The sequence below is a fragment of the Rhincodon typus genome, chromosome 21 (genome assembly GCF_021869965.1).
Source record: "Rhincodon typus isolate 14 chromosome 21, sRhiTyp1.1, whole genome shotgun sequence".
Classification (NCBI taxonomy): Eukaryota; Metazoa; Chordata; class Chondrichthyes; order Orectolobiformes; family Rhincodontidae; genus Rhincodon; species Rhincodon typus.
Window position 1 is genome coordinate 42,113,244 of NC_063352.1, and position 22,721 is coordinate 42,135,964.

Consider the following 22,721-nt stretch of genomic DNA (forward strand, 5'->3'; position numbering starts at 1 on the left):
CTTCTCTCCACCTTGTGCCCATCACCAAGTTGTTCAGTTACCTGAGGACCAATCATATAGTTGCATATCATTGCAAATGGTACTAGTCCATAGACAAATCAACTTCTGTTGCCACCCAGTTGCATTTATACAAAACCCCTTGGTTCTAATTTTTCTGTAACAACTTCAATTATTCCTTGTTCAAAAAGCTGTTTAAACTACGTTTGCCATGAGTGTCAGGTTACTTACTTTTCAAAGCATGCAGCAATCCTTTAAAACAGGTTTAAAATAATTCTTCCCCATCTCAGTCCACAATTTTAGAAAAACACAAAAAATAAAATTTTGTAATCTTTACATAGGAAAAAAGTTGCTGTCGTGTTATTGGGAAATTGCATTAAACGATGTGATGGCAACCAGGCAATGGTTAACATTTAAAGAACTAATACAGAGTTTACAACAAAAATACATTCCTTTTGTGAAAAATAACCAGTACAGAAAATCTGCCAACAACGTTAATGAAAGAAATCAAGGATTGTATTAATCAAAGGAAGATGCATTAAAGTTACCCATAAAATGGTAAAAGCATGAAGTTTTTTAAAATTCATTCATGGGATGTGGGCATCACTAGCCAAGCCAGCATTTGCTGTCCATCCCTAACTGCTCTTTTGGACAGCTAAAGTACATTTGGTATAGGTACTTTCACAGTGCTGTTAGGCAAGAGTTGCTGGTGAGTTGCTGCATAGCATCAGCGGTGCAGGGAATGAATATTGAAGGTTTGCATTTCAGTCAATCAAGCTGCGTCATCCTGGATGATGTCAAGCATCTTGTGAGCTGCACTCACCCAGGCAAGTGAACAGTATTCCATCAGACTTTTAACTTGGGCTCTGTAGATGGTGGACAAGCTCTGGGGAGTCAAGAGTTGAGTTACTCACCACAGAAATCCCTAGCTTCTAATCTGGTGCATTAGCCACAGTATATCTTGCTTTTAAAACGTGTAGTAATCCTTTCCATAATGCTGTATTTTTAAAATCAGTTCTTTTCCCATTATAGTTTACAATCAAAAATACAGAAAAATAATAAGAAAAGTCTGTACACAAATGTACCCTCACTGTGTAAAAAACAGAGAGAGAGAGAGAAAATGGGGAAATATAGATCTGTTAGCCTAACATCTGTCATAGTGAAATGCTAGAATATAAAATGACATATAACATAAAATGCCAAGAGGACGGTCAGCAAATAATATTAAAATTGGGCACAGTCATCACGGATACATAAATGGAAAGCACTTTTAAAAAACCTGTTAGCAGTTTCTTTTTGAGGATGTAATTATCAGAATAGATAAAGAGAAAAAACTGGATATGGTATATTGAGATTTTTAGAAAGTTTTTCACAAGATCCCACAAAGAAGGTTACTAAACATAATTACAGCACACAGAATTTGGGGGCAATATACTTGTATGGATTGAAAATTGATTAATGGTCTGAAAACAGAGAATATGAATGAATAGAACATTTTCAGGTTGGCAGGCTATGACATATGGAGTACCCCAAGCATCAGTGCTTGGACCCCACTATTCACCATACCAATAGATTGGACATGGTAATTGAATGTAATATTTCTAGGTTGATAGATTACACAAAACTAGGTGGAAGTGAGAGCTGTGAAGTGGATACAAAGACACTTCAGGGGAACCTGGACAGGCTGTCAATGGGCAACAAAATGGCAAATGGAACACAATGCAGAGAAATGTGAGGTTATACACTTTATAAACAAAACATAAATACGGAGTATTTCCTAAATGGCAAAAGACTGGAAAGTATTGAACTTCGAAGGAATGTTGGCTTTGACAAGAAGATTTGAGCACAAAAGTAAAGATGGCTTACTACAATTATATAGTGCATTATGAGACCACAGTTTGATCTCTCTAAGTACCGAAATGTGCATTGGCCATACAGGAAGTGCAATGAATGTTCACACTTTAATTCCTGGAAGAAGGGATAGTCCTATGTAGAAAAATTAAATAGACCAGGTCTTTATTCTCTGCACTTTAGAAAAATGACAGCTGGTCTCATTCAAACCTACAGAATTTTTTTAACAAACAAAAACACGAAAATTTCTGGTAAAACTCAGCAGCTCTGACAGCATCAAGAACTCCAGGAGTCACTGGACTTGGAACATTAACACTGCTTTTTTCTCTATAGATGTTGCCAGACCTGCTGAGTTTCACCAGAAATTTCTGATTTGTTTGTTTCAAATTGCCACCACCCACATTTACTATTTATCAAATTCTTACATGGCTCAACAGGGCAGATGCTGGAAGGACATTTTCTCGGCTGAGCAGATAGTATCTGAGTATCTAAGAGTAAGGGGCAGCCCATTTAGGGCTGAGATGAGGAGGGATGTCTTCACTCCAAGGATGGTGAATCTTTGGAATTCTCTGACGAGAAAACTGTGGAAGTTCATTGAGTAGGCTCAAGACCAAGATTGATAGATTTGAACGTGTTAAAAACATAAAGGGAGACAGGGATAATGCAGGACAATAATGCTGGAGATCAGCCGTGATATTAATTGAATGGTGAAATGGGCGGAAAAGCCTGAATCACCTGTCCTGCTCTTTCACTTAAGATTCTAATGAGATTATCTCTTCATTTTTATAAACCTCAATGAAATAAGCTCAATTCACTTAACCCTTTCAGGAACAAATGTTGAGAAATTTGACTGCAAGTGCAGAATGCACAAGTATAGGTGTACTCTGGCCTCGAGTTCAATATGAAAACTACAGTTTGTTCTTGCTTCCTTGTATGTAATGATGGAAGGATGACTTATAAAAATATATAATTCAGTAATGGTATTAGATTTAAAGAGAACAGCCTGGAGCAAGGCCTAAAAACCAGTCAGACCAATGGGATAAAGTTCTCTTCTATCTAACTTAGGGTTGACAACTCAAGGTAAATATGTCCCTGAAGGTCTTGTTACACAGCTTACTGACTCCAACTATATGACCCATTCAAATATCCTTCTCCAATGCTTCCATAGCATTTCACTTTTGCAACAAAACTGCTCAAAGAAAGTACAAAACTTTTTTTTAAACTGATGCTGAGATTTTCCTGCAGCAGGTTGTTCATAACCGTGTTCAGAGGGCTAACGTGTCCAGTTCCTTTATAAGGCACCTGGACGATCCTGAAAGATTGACTGGTGCTAGTTGCGAGTGTTTTGGTGAGTTTAACACAGTGTGGAGCTGGAAGAACACAGCAGGCCAGGCAGCATAGAGGAGCAGGAAAGTTGATGTTTCGGGTCTGGACCCTTGTGGGCAAGCGGCAGGGGTCCACAGCAACAAATTGGCAGAAACCTATCTCACATACAGGTTCTTTTTATTATTTATTTTACTCAGATGTGCTACCACACACTACTGAGTTACTTTCCCACCATCAAAATCAGTAACTTTTTTATTTCGCGTTTTTCAATTTTTAAAATTCAACGACCAGTAATCATCCTTGTAGCCAATTAAATATTTACAAGCAAAGCCCATTATGGGCAACGCAGACCATCAAAAGTGAGGGGGAAGTAGGAAAAGTGGGAATCAAAACAGAGTTGGGGGGACAGGTAAACGCTTACAGGTAACTTTTATTTGTAAACTACCAACTACCATCAGTAAAATCACAAGTGTAACCAAACTAGTATTTACAAGCAACACCCATTATGGGTAATACAAGCTATCAAAAGTGAGGGAAGAGACTAAATCAACATGGAATTGGAGGGGAAAACACTTACAGGTAAATAACTGTTGCTGGAGATGGAAAACAACAGTCACTGATGATGATGATGACCATGTAGGTGATGATCAGTCACAACAGATGCACAATTAAACATGTTTCACTTTTTACAGAGAATGAAAATGAAATGAGAAACACATTAACTGGATTTATGTTTCACAGCAGACACCTGCCTGGACCTAAGGTCTCTCAGCAACTGCTAAATGAGCTGAGTCCCATGATGCACTGCGCTCCTGCGCCAAGGGTCGGTGGGAGGTGGGAGAATGGAATCGACCCCACTCCCGAGATGCTCCTTCCCCAGGCGGTGGGCATGACCTCACTCCCATGCTGCCTAGTGAGTTGTGGCACTACCATGGGGAAAGAAACAGGTCAGAGTGAAAGACGGAGAAAGTTATTAACTGGCCTTCAGGATTGATATCACTGCTGTTTCGTGGGTTTGTGGGTGGGTTGGGGGAATCGTCGTCTCTGATGGAAGTGAATCGGAGAGCCTTCGGCTCTGGGCCGCGGTTGCTATGGGAACCAGCCTTGTCCAGAGTGGACAACAGCAAATGGTCCGGCAGTGACAGTTTAGATGTGGTTTTAATTCTTCTCCCGTTTTATCCTCGAAATAAGCTTTATTCGCCAGTCTATAAGGATACAGCACTGTACAATTCAGATGTGGCTGAAAGATGAGTAATACAAACCACATTTGTTAAATAGATTTTCTGTCACTCCAGAACGCCTTACTCCATTCGCCTGCAGAGTACATTGACATTCTATGTAAGAAACTGGAACAGGGTTTAGCCATGAAGGCTCTTGACTCTCTTCTACCATTTAAATTAGTTTGTGGCTGATTGTCAACCTTAATTCCCACTTTCCTGCCTGATTTTCAGTGACCATCGTTCTTAGTCTTCGTTGACTGAGCATTTACAACCGTTTTGGGGTGGATTCGACAGATTTATAACTTTGAGTGAAAACACTTCTGCTCATTTAAATCCAAAAGTGATATCCCTGTAACCTTGATAATGTCCACTAGCTCTAGACTCTCCAGCTAAGGGAAGCATCTTCTGAGCATCTACCCTGTCAAACCTTCAGAATCATGTATATTTCATTCTTCTGAATGCACGTTCTGCTTCCACCAGAGAACTCTCTTGTCATAAAAAATTAATTTACTCAAATCTTATTTGCACCTCCTCTTAGGTTAACTGTGCCCTTCCCTGAGTGACCAGAATTGTACTCAACAAGTCATTTCTAATTAAGCCAAATAGTGGTCCTCCTAATTGCTAGTTCTTAATTATGTTATAAATATATTTTGATTCATATATCCTGAGGGGTTTTACACTGGGACCAGGTCCTCAGTCTGGTATTGTGACTTAGACTCTGACTGTGGCCATTTCCCCATTAATATTTTATGTTGACTGCACTAGACTTCCGGTGCATCTCTCAGTTTTTAGCCCTGGAGCTTGGAATATGCCAGTCTACACTTGACTGTGGACAGCTCCTTCCACAGACTGTGGACTGTGGAATACCAGTAAGGCAGACCAAAAAGTATGCGTAGTCGAGTTGATAATCAACCTTTCAGCACCAGTTTATGTTTGTCTTGCTGTGCATCCATGGAAATATGCCACAGAGCACAGCATCTGGTCTGACAGAGTTGTTTGAGATGAACCTCAATGAAAACTCCTGCACCCCTTTCCAAATCATTCTTTGCAAATGCACAAAAGATGACAAGCTCTACTCATCCCAACTATCTAACCAGGGAGTGTTGCTGGGACTCTGGGTGTGCATGAAGGAGCTATTGGAGACGAGTGCATTCGTTACAATTCAAGTCACATCTTGGTTATTCTTTGTCAGTTCTGGGAATAAGGTGTTTTGAGGAACCATCCGACGGGATCCACCATCTCTGTTCTCCGTAGGACTTTGGGGATATTGCATGCAGACCACTGCCTCATCAAGTTGGCTGGGCAAATGTGTTTTTAAATGCAACCTATCTGTCAGGAACAGGTGGTATTGTGTGGTCCAACTGAACACAGCATTCCTGGGAACTTAGCCAGATCCATCCTTCAGAATACTGGGAACAATTAGAACCACAGCACGTACAAGCAGGTAGTGTTTGCGTACCAAGGAACTGTGCAGAATTTGATGCAGCCACATGCAAAGGTAGTGATCAGGTGGTTTGGTGTATTTTCCCTCCGTTATCATCTAAAACTTTGAACAGCATATCTCTGCAAATATGGACCATTTTTAGGCTCCAGGTAAAAGGAAGGCTAGCTTGTGTGATTGCCATAGAGCTACGGGGGAATGGGTCAGACAAGCATCATGTATAGTAACACTGAATGCGTGTTGTATTCTGACCAGGTTCTCACATGGAATTGAGAGGAACCAATGCTCAAAGAAGGTTTTCACAATCCTCCAGCTGTTTGAGTTCCAGAGATAGTTCTAGATGTTTTCTGAGGTCTCAACCAAGGAAGCATTCAATCTGCAGTGTGCTAAAGACATCACACAGTTTGGCGCCTTTTACTGCTACTGTGGAGTCCAGTTTTCTATCACTTTTGCTAGATCATCCAGCCTCATTGCTGATGCAGTTGCAGTTACTATCTAAACAACATGGCCTGGACATCACCAGCTGCAGTAGGAGCTGCTAGAAGTAGACCGGTCACTTGTTTACTCGAGCCAGGAAGTGAAACCTGAGTGATTGGAGCGAAGCGATTTCGTCCAGTAATTTTGCAACAAGGCCACTAAGCACTGCCTCCTTCAGTGTTATTGAAGTGTCTTCTAGCAACAGAATAACCAGCCCTAAAGAACAACGATCATTGTCTCTTGACCAGATCAATGGCCAGTGGTACCATTATCCTGACCACCTGAAAGAACAGCAGATTAACGGTGGGGAGGTACCCTAAGATCAAAATACATTGTATAGTTTATTTCTCCATAATATACACCTTTGAACTTTGAACATTTGTTTTAAAAAGGTTAGTTCAAAGTCCCATCTAAAATGTCATTTAGGTTGGTTCTGCCCTTTGGGTCTGTCCTTGCATAATATTACCTGCAAGGTCCCTCCCAGCCTATACACCACTTCGACTTGGGTCAAAATCTTGGAATATTTGTCAGTGAGACAATGTTAGAGTCTATTGTGAAGAATGTAATAGCAGAGCATTTAGAAATATATAATATAACCAGGCAGAATCAATATGGCTTTATGAAGGAGAAATCATGCCTGATAAATTTATTAGAATTATTTGAGGATGTAACAACCAGGATAGATAAAGGGGAACCAGTAGATGTCATATATTTGGAGTTCCAAATGGCATCAAATAAGGTACCACACATAAGGCTACTTAGTAAGATGAGCCCATGGTATTGGGGTCCTCATGCATGAATCAAGTAAAGCTAGCTCCAAGGATTGTTGGCCTTTATTTCAAAGTAAATTGAGTATAAAAATAGATATTTCTTGTTAAAACTACAGAAGGCACTAGGCAGACCGTACCTGGAATAATGTGAACAGTTAGTTCCTCTTATCAAAGGAAAGATATACCAGCATTAGAGGCACTCAGAGAAGGAGAGGTTGAGTAATTTAGGCTGTTCTCGTCGGAGTTCAGAAGATTGAGAGGAAACCTTATTGAAACATATATGATTCTGAAGGTGCTTGACAGGATAGATACTGAGAAGTTCTTTTCCCTTGTGGAAGAGCCTAGACCAAAGGGTATAAAATCATAGTAAGGGGTCGCCCATTTAATGCAGAGATCAGCAGGAACGTTTTTTCTTTCAGAGGATAGTGAATGTGTGAAATTCTTTGTTGCAGAGGGCTGTCAAAGCTGAGTTAAATAGATTCTACGCTGAGATAATCTATAAGGGAATCCGTGCTTATGGGGAAAGTCAGGGAAGTGGAGTTGAGGATTATCAAATCTGTCATGATCTCATTGAATGGTAGAACGGACTTGATGGACCAAATTGCCTAATTCTCCTATGTTTTATGGTCTAACTTCCTTGATAACAGTACTGTGGTTGCCCCTACACAACACAGACTGCAACATGAAACCTTTATTCCTTCAATGGCAAAATTGAATGAGGTATTGGATGACTTCTTTGGCATCCATTTTCAGTGCCATCATGATCTAACTGACTGTTCATGTAGATGCAGCTTCCAGCCCCATCGGTGTATTTGGCATATCATGTGCTGTCATGGTGCAGTTCCTTTACACTGGGAAGGAAAGCATGCAGAAACTTTAAGCATCCATTCACATTCTTAAAGCGTCATTTCAAGTTATGCACAGCGGGCAAGGTTGTCCACAGCTTGGGAACCATACCACTTGAACTGATCCCTCTGCACAAAGAAGATGGGGTTAGCAGGCATAACTTCTTTCAGTTGTTTCATCAATACTCTGACAGTGTTCTGTATGCCCTCACTCAGTGCTCACCATGATAACACATTTGACTCCTCGACTGCTATTGATATTAGACCAAAGCTACAAAACTAATGAACAAAGTCAAGACTTTTGACTCAAACTTTACCAATACAATACTTGCACTTAGCCAAAAAGCCAGTAGGGAACTACCTTGCAGCTTCCAAGGTCTATAACAGACTCTGAAAAGTACGGTTGAAGTCAAGATCTAATAGTTTACATGTGCTGAAGTATTAATTTCATTGCTAGCTGATGCTAATTCATTGATCATACTTTCAAAGAGAAGCTGCTGTATAGGCAAAATACATATTCATCAAAATATTGACACAAAAATGCAAATTAATTGTGTTAAAAAGTACTTATGAATTTGATGTCTTACGGCTATCTGCCTTGCTATTGCTCCAGGAGGTAGCCAAACGTGAAAGGATCAGCAGCAGTGGACTCCGTCAGTAGCATGTCAAGGTGAAGTGTTCCGTAGTGCCTCTCAAGGTTCTTCCAAATTGAGTATCCCTGAGGTGCAAGCTGCCGCTCCCTATAATTTAATTTTAAAATTAATTTTGGTCAATGGGGTCATTGGGCTGAATAATGGCAGATGGTGTTTAATTTGGGTAAATGTGAGATATTGCATTTTGGTAAAACAAACAAGAACAGCACTTATACAACTAATGGTAGGGCCCTGGGTAGAGTTGTAGAACAGAGAGATTTAGGAGTTCAGGTACATAATTCTTTGAAATTTATGTCGCATGTAGACAGAGTGGTTGAGAAGGCATTTAGCATGCTCGCCTTCATTGCTCAGATCTTTTGAGTATAGGAGTTGGGATGTTATGTTGAGGTTATATAAGATGTCGGTGCGGCCTCTTCTGGAGTACCATGTGCAATTCTGGTTGCCGTGTTATAGGAATGATACTATTAAAATGGAGAGGGTTCAGAAAAGATTTATCAGGATGTTACCAAGAATGGAGGGTTCCAAATAAAGGGATAGGCTGGAACTTTTTTCACTGGACCATAGGAGGTTGAGTGGTGATCTTATAGAGGTTTATAAAATCATGACAGGCATAGATAAAGTGAATAGCAAGGGTCTTTTCCCTAGGTTGGGGGAGTTCAAAACCATGGGCATATTTTTAAGGTGAAAGGAGACAGTTTTAAAAAGGACATGATGGGCAACTTTTTTACACAGAGAGTGGTTCATGTGTGGAATGAACTGCCAGAGAAAGTGGTGGTTGCAGGTTCAGTTACAACATTTAAAAGATATTTGGATAAGTACAAGAATAGGAAAGGTTTGGAGGGACATGGGCCAAATGCAGGCAAGTGGGACTAGTTTAGTTGGGGAACATGGTCGGCATGGACTGGTTGGACAGAACGGTCTGTTTCCATTCTGTCTTCATTTATACAAATTTGCCTGTGTATCGTGGATTCTACCCAATCTGGCTTAAAATAAATATTAGAGCACATCAGCTGAAACATTTCCACCATTTTCTGGAATTTAGTACCTGCAAGACAGTAATTACTGATGTTTTATTTTCTTGATAAACCCATTCAAATGGTGTTAGCTGTTTTTCTCTCTTTTAACATCAACACCTGTAGTGTATCATCAGATACTCGTTCAAAAGTGAGCCAAGATTATAAATAAATAGACTTGATACGTCAATGCAGTACAGAGTGGAGCAATGCCAGAAACAGATGACATGGCCATTCATTTCATTGCTATTGGAGGGTCATGCTGCACATAAAATGAATACTATATTTGCCCACAGAACAAGAATCAGTGCCTTCAATTTAATTCAGTATGTTGCAAACTCAGACATTTCTGAGAAACACTAAATATTTCTTACATTTTAATAGCCAGAAAAGGACTAATATTAAGGCTACAGTCAATCGATGCACCCAGACCACCACTAGTGTTTTTATATATATTGTACCCTCCATCATTGAACAGCCATTGGACTCTTCAAGTTCTCTGTCTGTGCAAAAAAGCCAAACAATACTGAAAAAAATGTGACTCTGGAAAATGTTGCCATGTATCATTGTACGTGACGTTATATTCCACCGTCAATGGGAATCAAACATACTCTGCGCTTTATTACAGTGGCCAATATTTTATGCTATCATTGTTGCTGTCAGTTCACAAAGGAAAATCCAATAATTATGTAGCATTGTTTATTGCCACACTAACAGAAGTAGTAAATAACTCACAGCAACACGGTACAATAATTGTACATGGGATGTAGACTCCCAATCCATTGACTTTTATTTCTCATCTTTTACGTCAACTCAATCCCGTGAATCATTTTTGTCTTAACATTAGCTGCCACTTGTTTCTCCATTCTATACTGCTGAATGGCATACAGAGGTATACAAATGACTTCCTTGGTTCTTCCAAGAAAATTCCCCCGCTGGGTGCATTTTTTTCTTTTCAAAGAACCTCAAATTTTCGAAATTGTGAAGTGTGGCTGCCTGCAGAAACGAACAGTTTTTGAACTTCATTCACTCTTCCACTAGTTTGCTGCACCAACAGCCCTGTATAATTGTACCTAAATTGCAACTTTTCATATGTTAGCCTAATTAGTGTTTGTAGCTATTTATTCATAGGTGGCATCACAATTGAACTTCATGCTGTTCTTGTCAATATGAATCTTCATCATACATGCTGAAGAGCAATTTGAAGGGGGAGCCCTGTTTTGAATGGTAGAGAAGTGTCTCAACCAAATCAATTCCTATATTAATTTCCATTGGTGATAGATTGATAACAACTATGATTGTGGTAATCTAAAATGATGGAATTATTTCACTTTGAGATATGGCTTTTCCTATACCTAAATTGTTATGTCTGGTGTCCTCCCATGCTCCGTACTCGACCCTTCGCTCCTGACTAGCCACATTCTATTATTCATTATCCCAAATTGGTGAATTAGTTTTCACACATCTGATTTAATTCTGTTCTACCTTGTTGCCTCGTCCATTGACCCAAATATTATACCAAGACTTGGGATGTTAAGTTCTAGCCTGGAACCTATCAACTTCAGTTGTCTTAAAATTGATCCCTTCTGTTCCTGTCTCTCCTCCCAATAATACTGTTTTCTATGCCTTCATCACTTTGACTTCAACAACATCTTTCTACCTTGTTTCCTTGTGCTACGTCTCAATAATCTTGCAACTCATCCAATAATTGTAGCACTTTATGTCTTCACCCAACTGAGTCCCACGTGTCACAATTCACAATCTTATTTTTAAATTTCCGTATCCAACCTTAGTGACTTTCTCCTCCTTTATTCCCCTATATGTGCTTTCCACTTCTTTCTGCACTAGACTGTCTTCACTTAGTTCACTTTATCATCACTCATTACTGCTCTGTCCAGGAATTTCCTACCCTCTGGAATTTTTGACCTAATCTCTTCCGAGATCCCAACATTCTCCCTCCCATAAACTTTCTCAAAGTTCTCCTCTGTAAATTTGCCTCGTTGTTCAATTTCTGCTTCAATTTGCTGTACTTGTACATCATATCCATTTCCTCCTTATTATAAAGTGTTCTGAGATATTTGCCAGCATTGAAAGTTGTTAGTTAAAGGGAAAGGAATGCTTACATTTTAATGAAAAATAGGATTCTTTTCATAGAGTTGTATGATTGATATCTTTCACTTTCATGGGCAAACATTATTTATTTACAAAAAATGAACAATCTAATACTATTTTACCAGTTAATCAATATTGTATTTGAGCACCTTTCAAGCCATGGCTTTATATACTATTGAGTAGTTATTTTCATGCAGTGATACACTGACAGCAATTAAAGTTTTTTTTTCTGTTTTAACATTCTCCTGCAGATGCTAATTTGTTAGACTGGAGTGGCACACTAGAAATCAAGCTTCATTATTTCCAGTGTTGTCACAAGTTAAAACATTTTTCAAAATGTGCAAAATCCTCCAACTTACCTGTCTTTCTGGTCCAGATTGACAGAAAGCCATAGACCAAGTTTCTGTTCTTAACAAGAATTATTGCTTATGACAACTAAATAGATTCTAGCTACAAGTAAACAATTGTGAAGGTTGACATGTAACTCTAGCAGTTAAAACTCTAACCTCCCTGTAAAACTCCCCCCAGCACACATATACAGGCAAACACAGAAAATTAGTGTTATGGATAGAGGAAAAGACTGGAAAGGTAGTTCAGTGATCCCTATCCACAGGATTCACTGAGATGATCATTTGGGTTTGTCAGAACTTGCTGCTGATCAATCTTTCACAGGTGTTTTCACATGCTTACAAGAGGCATAGGGCTACAGGTTCACATTTATAAAATTTCTGATTTACTGCTTAAAAGCCCCAGCTTACAGCAAATGATAAGGGGAAACAAACTAGTTTACTTCAGGCTGGAGGTGGGTTTTTTTTACCACAGACGAAAGGATAGCACCTTCTGTTTGGGTTAAATGGTTACTGATCAAACATGCCCATAAGCTGTTCAGTTAGTCAGAAACCAATCATATACTTGTTGGCAGGCAAAAGCCTTTGTGATTGACAACTGGCACAATTCCACAGATCAGTTAGCTATTTGTTGCTGGCCAAATTTCATTTGTACATATTCCCTGGTTCCAGCTTCTCTGCAACTAACGCTTCACCCCTCAACTGCTTGAACAACAATACGTAATTGGCAACCTGCATTTTAAAAGAGCGGCCATCCTTTCCACAATCCTTCCCATTTCAACCCACAATTAACAATACAGAAAAATTAAAAAACATAGTCTTTCCAAATTCAAGTAGGGTATAGTACCAAAAGCAACTGTAATGCTCTCTCACTTCATATAAAATGGCCTTTTCTTCGTCTGTAAACCTGACAGTAAACTATCAGGCAGCAGAGATTAACAGACAATCCTGGTCCTAATTTCAACCAATGTGCATTCATTCTCCAGCTGTTACCACTGGGTAGTTATACAATTACAAAGTTTGATTTATTTTCCTTCATTCCTATTGGAAAGGCCCTGAGAAGATCCGAGGGAAAAAACCTGCAAACTCTAACCCGTAGGTCTCGGTACCACATCAAGTAGTGTTCTTAGCCACTGTTTGGGCAGATCTTTTATAGTCGTCAGATAGAATTAAACTTGAAATTTGTTAGAAACAGTTATAATATTCAGATATGGTCCAATATTATTCAGGTCCGCAAATGTTATAAATCTGTATAGATCTGTGATTTAAACACGCGCACATTGTGCAGGTCAAGATGATTTACCCAGGATCTCTGAGATGTGAAGTATTTGAATACGTCCTTTTTGCTTCATTGTTCCACTTTGTAGTTTGGCATTAAACAAAATTGTTAAGTAACTTGTGATTGTCTCGTAGTGCCACTTATCAAGAAGAATCTGTTGGATCTTAAAGTAGCAGAGGTTCCTTCCTGGACTATACAGAGACTATTTTCTCCAATGTCTATATTTCATGCTATCTGCAGATGTAAGTGTGATTTAAAAAACCTAATTCTAGGCATCAGAACTCAGTGTCACATTGAATGTTCATTAGTCAGGTACTGCATGGATTAGTATTTGAGTAAGATTTCTTTTACTGTAGCAGATGTTTTACTCATTTCTGCTGTATTCCATCATGCAGGCCATGATTCCTACTACAAACATTATATCGATGTGAAAAAGGGTGGCCTTGGTGGCATTTCAATGTTCCTGATGGGTTACGTCGTGATCAGCTACATTTGGGGATTCAGCCACATTAGTAAGTAAACTTGCAGACTCCTTTGGGCTTGAAATGTTTTTCATTTACCTGTAATTCAGTAAAATAAGGGAACTGCAATTTCTTTTCTTATTCATTCATGGGACATCTCATCACTGGCTGGGCAGCATTTATTGCCCATCTCTTGTTGCCCCTGAGAAGGTGGTGGTGAGCTGTCTTCTTGAACTGCTGCAGTCTGTAGATACACCCACAATACTGTCAGGGAGGGAATTCCAGGATGTTGACACAGCAACATTTAAGGAATTGCGATATATTTCCAAGTCCGGATGTGAGTGGCTTGGAGGGGAACTTGCAGGTGGGGGTGCTCCCATGTATCTGCTGCCCTTGTCCTTCTAGATGAAATAATACTGCTGTCTGAGGATCTTTGTGAATTTCTGCAGTGCAACTTGTAAAAGAACACACATTGCTGCTACTGAGCATCAGTGGGGGAATGATGGAAGGTTTGTTTATGTGGTATCAATCAAACCATGTGCAATGTCCTGGATGGTGTCAAGCTTCTTAAGTGTTGTCGGAGTTTCTCTCATCCAGGAAAGTGGGGAGCACTCCACTACACTCCTGATTTGTGCCTTGTAGTTGGGGGACAGGTTTTGGGGAGTCAGGAGGTGAGTTATTAGCTGCAGTGTTCCTCGCCTCGACCTGCTATTGTAGCCATTGTGTGTATAGGGAGTCCAGTTCAGTTTCTGGTCAGTGGCAACCCAAGGATGCTGATTGTGAGGGATTCAGTGATGGTGACACTATTGAATATCAAGGGGCGGTGATTAGATTGTCACTTATTGCCTGGCAAATTTTCCACTGTTCAGCCCAAATCTGGATATTGTGCATGTCTTGTTGCAGTTGGACGTGGACTGCTACAGTATCTCAGAAGACCCAAACGGTGCTGAACATTGTGTAATCTTCAGCAAACATCCCCACTTCTGACCTTGTGATGGAAAGGAGGTCATTAATGAAGCAGTTAGAGATTGTTGGACCTGGAACAACGCCCTGAGGAATTTCTACAGAGATGTCCTTGAGCTGAGATGACTGACCTCTAACAACCAAAACCATCTTCCTCATTCATCAAGTATCCTTCAGTTACTCATTGCCATTTGGTCAACAGAGGCAATTTTTCTCTAATGCCAGATCTTGATATCATGAAACAATGGTATATTGATATTGTGTAACATTGCACACAGTCCACTGAAATCTTTTACTGTAGAAAGTACTTTAATTGTTATCTTAGTCTTACTTTGGACCTGGAGTTTTAGTCAATATTCTAAGGAAAAAATTTGCTACTTTTAGATTAATTACTTCCCAGAGCTTCAGTCAGAGCGTAAGTTAGTCTCAGAACTTTGGGGATTATATTTTCTTCCCAGTATTCATTTTTGAAATCTTGTGTAAATTCCTCTTTACACACACAGATTTTCTTTACAGTCTTTGTAAATTCAAACAAAATGAATAAAGTTTCTGTTTAGAATTTGTTTTTTAAATTATACATTCAGGGACATGGGTACTGTGGCTAGGCCAGCAGATATTGCCTATCCCTAATTGTAGACGCCCATTTATGGATGCCCAATCAAAGCTGACCTAGCCAACAATGCCCATATCCTGTGAATGAGTTAAAAAAAAACCTGGGAATACAGGACTGAATTTTAAATAGCTGATAGGCTGGCAACATAGGGCTGCAATAATGGGCAAGAAAGCCATAAGTATGTGTATCACCTGAGCCTGTGGATTTCTAACCCAGGAACTGTATGGTCACGTTGTTCCTGACCAATTAGTGTGAGAGGGTGTGATAGTTACCCTTATGAATTGATTTCAATTTCAGTATTTAAGGGGATACTCCAGGCGTACAATTTGAAGGACTAGAATTAGTAAATTAAGGCATGCACATTCAATGTAGTGATGTATCTCCGGATGTATAACACATTGGTAAGGCCACATTTGGAGTACTGTGTACAATTCTGGTGACCCTGCTATAGGAAGGATGTTATTAAACTGGAAAGTGTGCAAAAAAGATTTGCAAGGATGTTACCAAGATTGGAAGGTTTGATTTATGAGGAGAGGCTGGATAGACTGGGACTTTTTTTCCCTAGAGAGTAGGAGGCTGATGATGACCTTATAGAGGTTTATAAAATCATGAGGGGCATAGATAAGGTGAATAGCCAAGGTCTTTTCCCAAAGTAGGGAAATCCAAAACTAGAGGGCATAGGTTTAAAGTAAGAAGGGAAAGATTTAAAAGTGAGCTTTTGAATCCTTTTCTGTCAGGAAGTTGCAGGAATGTAGAATTGAGGTTAAAATCAGATCAGCCATGATCTTATTGAGTAGTGCTGCCGGCTCGAGGGACCAAGTGGCCTACTCATGTTCCTTTCTCAAATGACAGTTGCAAAAGAGGACGCACTGATCATTAGTGGAGTTTTGGTGTACGTGATTATCGCAGATGGTGACACAATTAAATATAGATAACTCTGGGGCACACATTAACATGATGCCAACCACGAGTGAAATATGATGATCACTTAAAATGTTCTGACTTGGACAATTCTGATTCATATCTTTAAGTTGCCGCAGGGCATCAAATGTCCTGCAGGAGACGGTGCAGGGAAATAATAATAATTCTTCAGAGGAAGTCACTCCCTCTCTGTGCATTGTCACAGAACTCATGCAAATAGTGCAACAGCTCAGATATTGACACTGTTGGGAAGGCATATAGTTGGATTTTCACACACATCATCAGTGAGCAAAAGCAAATTGAAGAGAGAGACAGCAGAAGAGAAGACTGTGTCAAAGGCTTAAGGATGTTTCAGGATCTCCTCAGCTGAAATTAGATGCTGTACTTTTGAGGTCATCAATGAGCTTGGGTGACGTACAGATGAACTTTCCAGTTGTACTGTGCAGGCTTGCCATAAAATTAGTGTAGTATCACAGGCCTTCACAATGATGTCTTCATTCATACACAGAGATCCCACCTGCTTGCAGAATCAAACATAACAATGACCAATTGCACAATATCAATGCCACTTGAAAAAGAATGCACAATATCCTGGCCTTGAGCATTCATCACCCCACTAATCTGCAATAAGGTGTTCTTTACTTTATTGCAAGCAGAGAAGTGTGAATGCAGAAATATAGGACTGATGGTAAAGTGAACACAGAAGTGGGGACTCAGCTCAAAATGCATCCTTTTCCTACCCTTTTCCTTGCCTTCCAAGTTAGTAACTCACACACTGCTTTGTATCCCGGATAGGCCGATTTGTCTTTGCAAAGGCACTGAAGCAGTCCTTAAGGGCTCAAAAACCTTCTAGATATTAGTCAAGAGCATATCAGCAGTGAGTACATCTACAGTCTGGGATCTGAGCAATGCGCCTGTATCACCGCTGTAGCCACAGACATAGAACCACATAGAAGTGCTCAGGAGATTTAGAATAATAATTTGAAGTTGCACAAGGTTATATACTTGGCTACATTATGTAATATTAAATTGCTACACAGGTCTGTGAAGGACGTGCATGGTTTGTAGTTTGTCAGAATGGAGTGGATTTTGCATGTAGATGTCAGGTGACTGGGCTGGTGGAACCCAAATGGACCTCACATCATTTAGGTTTTTCAAGTAGTAGGAATACTGTTCTTCTTCCATTGTTCTTCATGTACATCCAAACCTCATTGTTGCACAATATTGTGCAGAGTGCAGCATGCCTCAACCATTCGGAAGGCCACGGTTGGTGGGTACTGAAAGGCCTTTCTGGATCTGTCCAAGTATCTGAAGCATATCTTCAGGATTCCTGTGGCTTGCTGAATGCTACAACAGGTTGTCATATTGCTTTGTTGTTTCCCTCCTGAGCATTATTGATTGGGTTCTTCAGGGGAAGAGGGGTCATTATCACATTTTAGGTGGAGTTCCTGTGTCTCTGATCAACCAGCATTTAACTCTACTTCAAGAGATTGTGAAAGAAGCTTTGCTGCAAGAAGAAAGATTATTAGCAGCTGCCCGAGAACTTTACTGGGCAGCTGCCGAGGAAATTACAGGCCGGTGAGCCTTACATCAGTGTAGGGAAATTATTGGAGAAGATTCTTAGGGATAAGATTTATTCACATTTGGAAAGTCATATAAATTGGGGTACTATGCATACATCAACAAACTTTAACATTTGGTATGACTCCAGGAATATTGGTGCTCGATTTACAGTACACTATCCCAGTAGATTGTAACACATCCTGCTGGTACTGCTGTTGCTTCTCGTCATCCTGGTCCTTATCAAAGATCCAAAGTAACACAGTTTAAGCAGGACCCTAGCTGATTTAACAGATCGCAACTCCAAAGCGGAGCTCAGAAATGAAAATCTCCAAATTTTTCCAAGCAGCTTCTCAGCTCATATATTTTGTGCAAAGCATTTCAAACAAGCAGGCAGCAGAAGAGGTGCAAAATCTCAGTACTTGCTGGTATTTTTCTGTGGTGTGTACAGCTCCCTCAGTTGCTGCTGTGGAAGCTGGAAGCCCAGGAAACATGTACACAGATAATTCCGGAAGACTTGCTAGAATTGCAGTAATCAAATGAATCATATGTTGAAATTAACATTCCAACTCTCCTGAGGGATTTTCTTGCATACAGCCCAATGCTGTTAACTGTGGAAATTGGCAGGTTGCATCTAGCTTTTGACACCCTAGCTAGATTCCAAGCCCATACATTCCTGCACATGAAAATTCACATGTAAGACTTATATAATTTTTCTAGTGAAATTCCCGAAAGTTATGAGCTACTGGCAAATGCTTTTTATACTGAAAACAATTTGCCTAGAATTACACTGATCGTGGTGCACACAAACAGACAATGTGGCTCAACTTCTGAGCCTCCTCCAACTCCAAACAGATTTTAAGGTTGTTCACAAGAGATGTGGGGGGTCTTTTCACAGTGAGTGGGAATGATCTGAAATTCTCTGCTTATGAGGGTCTTGGAAGCAGATGAAAGATTTTGAAATGGAATTGGATGGGCTCTTAAGGGACATAAAACTTCCAGCGTTACAAGGATAGAGTGGGAGAATGGGGCTGATTGGATTGCTTTAGAGAGAGCTGACAGTAGAGTCAATGGGCTAAATGGCCTGCTTCTGTGCTGTAATAATTCCATGACTCATCAAATCCCATCAGTATATCCTTGTTTCTTTGTCACTCAAGTGGCCATGACCTAAAACTCACTTCCTTTGAGCCTCGCTGAAGCAGAGGCATTGAATGATAAAAGTGAGAAATGAATTCCTGTTGCACTTGAGCTTTTTGTTCACTAAAATGCACATTCCAAATCCTGACCAGCTATTTCAGTTGCCCTATGGCTGTCATGGGCAGAACTGGCTAAACTGATATCTTCTGTGTATCGTATTCAAATATCCTCATTAATGTCCTCTGATGGGCTTTGCACATTAATTTAAACAAGTTTCATACAGTGTATCATATTAACTCAAGCAGAGACTGCATATTTTAACACTTATAAAATCATGCATGTGACCTTATGAGAGTTTTAACTGCTGGCATTTTCCTCAAGGGAAAGGCTCATGTTTGGTTTGCTGCCTATATACAGTGCTACTTATGCGTAAATGAAATGGAACAATGATTGACACATACTATTGCTTGTAAACAAATCTTCCATTACTGGCAAGAGACTTTGTTAATACAGTTGCACCATTTTATTCATCTTGAATTTTATTCCAAAATTTGGTTTACTTTTCTCCTCACTCTTAAGATTCAGTTCTAATTTTCATTCAATTGGGACTATATTTTTCTCTTTATAACTTCAGTTAACTATAAGAACATTCACAGCCCCGGGTGAAAAATGGGGTGATCATATGGGTTTGTGGAGTTTAAGTGTGCAATTGCAGTCAATTTAGCAGAAGCACATCTAATTTGTTATCATAAAAAAAAAACCCTACGTGGATCTTTCTGAAGCTGATTAATATTTTAGAGGCCTGATTTTAAATGGGAGATTAGTTCCAACCTCCAAAGTATAATCCTGACAGGATGCAGCATAGCACAAAGGCAAGGGCAGTGTCATTTGAAAATTCCAAACACAATTAACTGCTTCAATACGTTGATGTGCAGATGATGTAGCTCCTTTTGGTTTTCGAGAGAGACAAGCCAGTAAACATTGTTGCAATCTCCTATTTTAGTAGAAGATTGAGGATAGATGCCTAATGATATGTTCCATTGTATTGCAGAGCAGGATCGCTGGAGAAAGTACCACTAAATGGCTATGCAAATACGTCACAGCTCAAAGTAATGATAGAAGCTGACAAACCTTTCTACTGAACCTGTTGTTATTGAATGGTTACATTGTTTATGTGTTTTTTTACACCAGCGGTTATAAGTAAGAGTCATCGTTTACCCTTTTGTTCTATTATCCTGTCCTGATTTTTGTGCAAGGACAAATTTGAAAAACCTGTTCATTGTTTCTGGAATTAAATGTGATATATTGCTGGATTTGGCTTCTTTAAATGTGTAATTATTGAAAGGATGTAAAACACATTGAATTTTTATTCCATTTCAAAGTAGTGGTTGAGGTAATGTGAGATTAAATCAGACACCAGCTCCCTACTGCCCTAAAATAATAGACTGTGAAAAGCAACCATGAAATTGGGAGCCTGGCCAACAATCTGCTCTTTCTTCTTTTGACTTTGTGTTCGGCTGCACCTGAGGCACAGCCTTCAGCAACACTTGGTTTGTTTGATCCTGGCATTTTCCACACCCCCCCAAGAACATATTTTCAATTGTTGAGGAGTTCAGAGTCATAGTCCATGTCTTCTACACAAATTCATATTCAGATAATTGTAGCACTTGGTATCTAATTATAACAGTTTGTTGAATTGCACCCTAAGTGGATAACTAGATGTTTATAGTGTCAAAGCATGGATTTTTTTTTCTTCCATTCAGGATAGTGTGGGTGTTGTTGCCTAAGCCAGCATTTATCACCCATCACTAATTGCCGTAGAGTAGGTGGTGATGAGCTGCTTCTTGAACTGCTGCGTCCTCGGTACTGTTAGGAAGGATGTTCCAGGATTTTGACCCATTATCAATGAAGGAGCAATGACATACTTCCAAGTTAGGACTGTGTATGACTTGGAGGGGAACTTGCAAGTATTGGCTAGACTGGGTAAAAGATGGAAGATTTCATTCCTATTAAAGAACTTGGGAGATTAAAAGACATAAGAAAGTAAACATCAAGATAAATGGTCAACAGCTGGAACAAGGATCATGATGTAAGTATTTGGAACGTATCTTGTCATAAGATGGTTATTTAAGGTTTTTGCAAAGGTTTGCAAAGATAGTTATTGCCGTAAAGAAATTAAAGGTAGAATAGCAATGTGTAAGAACGTATTCTCCAAGCTTAATGAAAGAGTACAGAGCTTAAGAAAATAATGATCAAGGTGATGACGAGAAGTGTTTTAATGTATGGGTTTGAATCATTGACCTTGAGGAAAATAGGAATTGAAAGATGAGAAAGTTGTCAAATGTAATTTGGGGAAGGGTGGAGCGGATCAGTTGGAAACAACATAAGAGCAATAAAGTAATTCTGGAGATGGTGGCAGAGGAAAAATTGTTTGTGAATATCATCAAGAAGAGGCAACAAGGTTGGATTGTCCATATTCTAACACATGAGAACATGCTAAAGGTGATTGATGAAAAATTGGAGGGATGTTGACTAAGAGGGAGAAATAGAATGATTATATCAGATTACTTGAAATTGAAAATGGAAGGATCGTGAGAGCAATTTAAGAGGAAAGAACAAGACATGGAGTAATGAACAGAGAGCCTGTCCTTAGGCCAACCTTCACTGCATTACTAAAGAACATTATTGAACCAAGTGGGTTTTGCAATAAGTCAACTATTTCATGATCATCTTGATTGATAGCTGGATATTTTCATTGAATTAACTGAAGGTAAATTTCCTATGGTGTAATGGGATTTGAATTCATGACTTCAGATCACTAGTGAAGGCCTCTGGCATACTACTTAAGTTGAACAATTTCAGATTGTAGCCACTGCCCCTATTTTTTAATACAGACAGGGACATTAAAAATATTGGAATCATTTACAACTTCTTAGAATCATCTTTTATTCCGTCAAAAAGGTCAGTTTTAAGAAACATCTGAGAGGAAGATAGTGAGGTGGAGAGGTCAGGGTGGGTATTCCAGAGCTTGGGCAAGGCTGACTGAAGACAGACGTGCCCTTTTGTTCTCATCTCTACGTCTTTCCTTCCCTTTCCATTTGTTTAAAACCTATTATATCTCTAAGAACTGTCTAAATAAAATGATTGACCGGAAATGTCAGCTTTACTTTGGGTACATTTGGATGACCATGTTTTCTAAAATTGAAACTGGGACACATTGAAATTCTACATTCCATGGGAATGCAGGGCTCTGTGATGATTGTCATTTTGAGCAACCAATGGCATGAGTGAGGAGGCATGCAGTAGAAGATGAGTGATCATGTGATGACATCTCCCAGAACATGTTCAGTGTTCTTTTACATGAACCTGTATGGATATGTTGTAACCTGTTTCCTGTGACCATTGCATTCAGAGGTAAGACCTGGCCCCAGAACTTCTGGCTCAGAAGTAGAGATACTATCACTGCACCACAACACCCATGTCCAAAGAGAAGTAGAAACCCTATTCCACGGATAATTTACTTCATTGTTATTTGTGGGATCTTACAGTGTGTAATTTGTGTATGGAACAGGCTGCCAGAGGAAGTGGTGGAGGTGGGTACAATTACAACATTTAAAAAGCACCTGGATGGTTATACGAATAGGAAGGGTTTAGGAGGGACATGGGCCAACTGCTGGCAAATGGGACTAGGTCAGATTGGAACATATGGTCAGCACAGACAAGTTTGCATGCTGT

General features: G+C 39.6%; 1 protein-coding gene across 1 annotated transcript; it reads left to right on the plus strand.

Annotated features, from left to right (window-relative positions):
* The first annotated feature begins 4,001 nt into the window (after positions 1-4,001).
* atp5mf (ATP synthase membrane subunit f) lies at positions 4,002-20,262 on the plus strand. Its single transcript, XM_020509661.2, has 4 exons — positions 4,002-4,121; positions 13,466-13,573; positions 13,727-13,843; positions 20,038-20,262. Exons 1-4 carry the CDS (start codon positions 4,040-4,042, stop codon positions 20,064-20,066), a joined length of 336 nt encoding a protein of 111 aa, XP_020365250.2. The 5' UTR covers positions 4,002-4,039; the 3' UTR covers positions 20,067-20,262.
* The last annotated feature ends 2,459 nt before the right edge of the window (positions 20,263-22,721 follow it).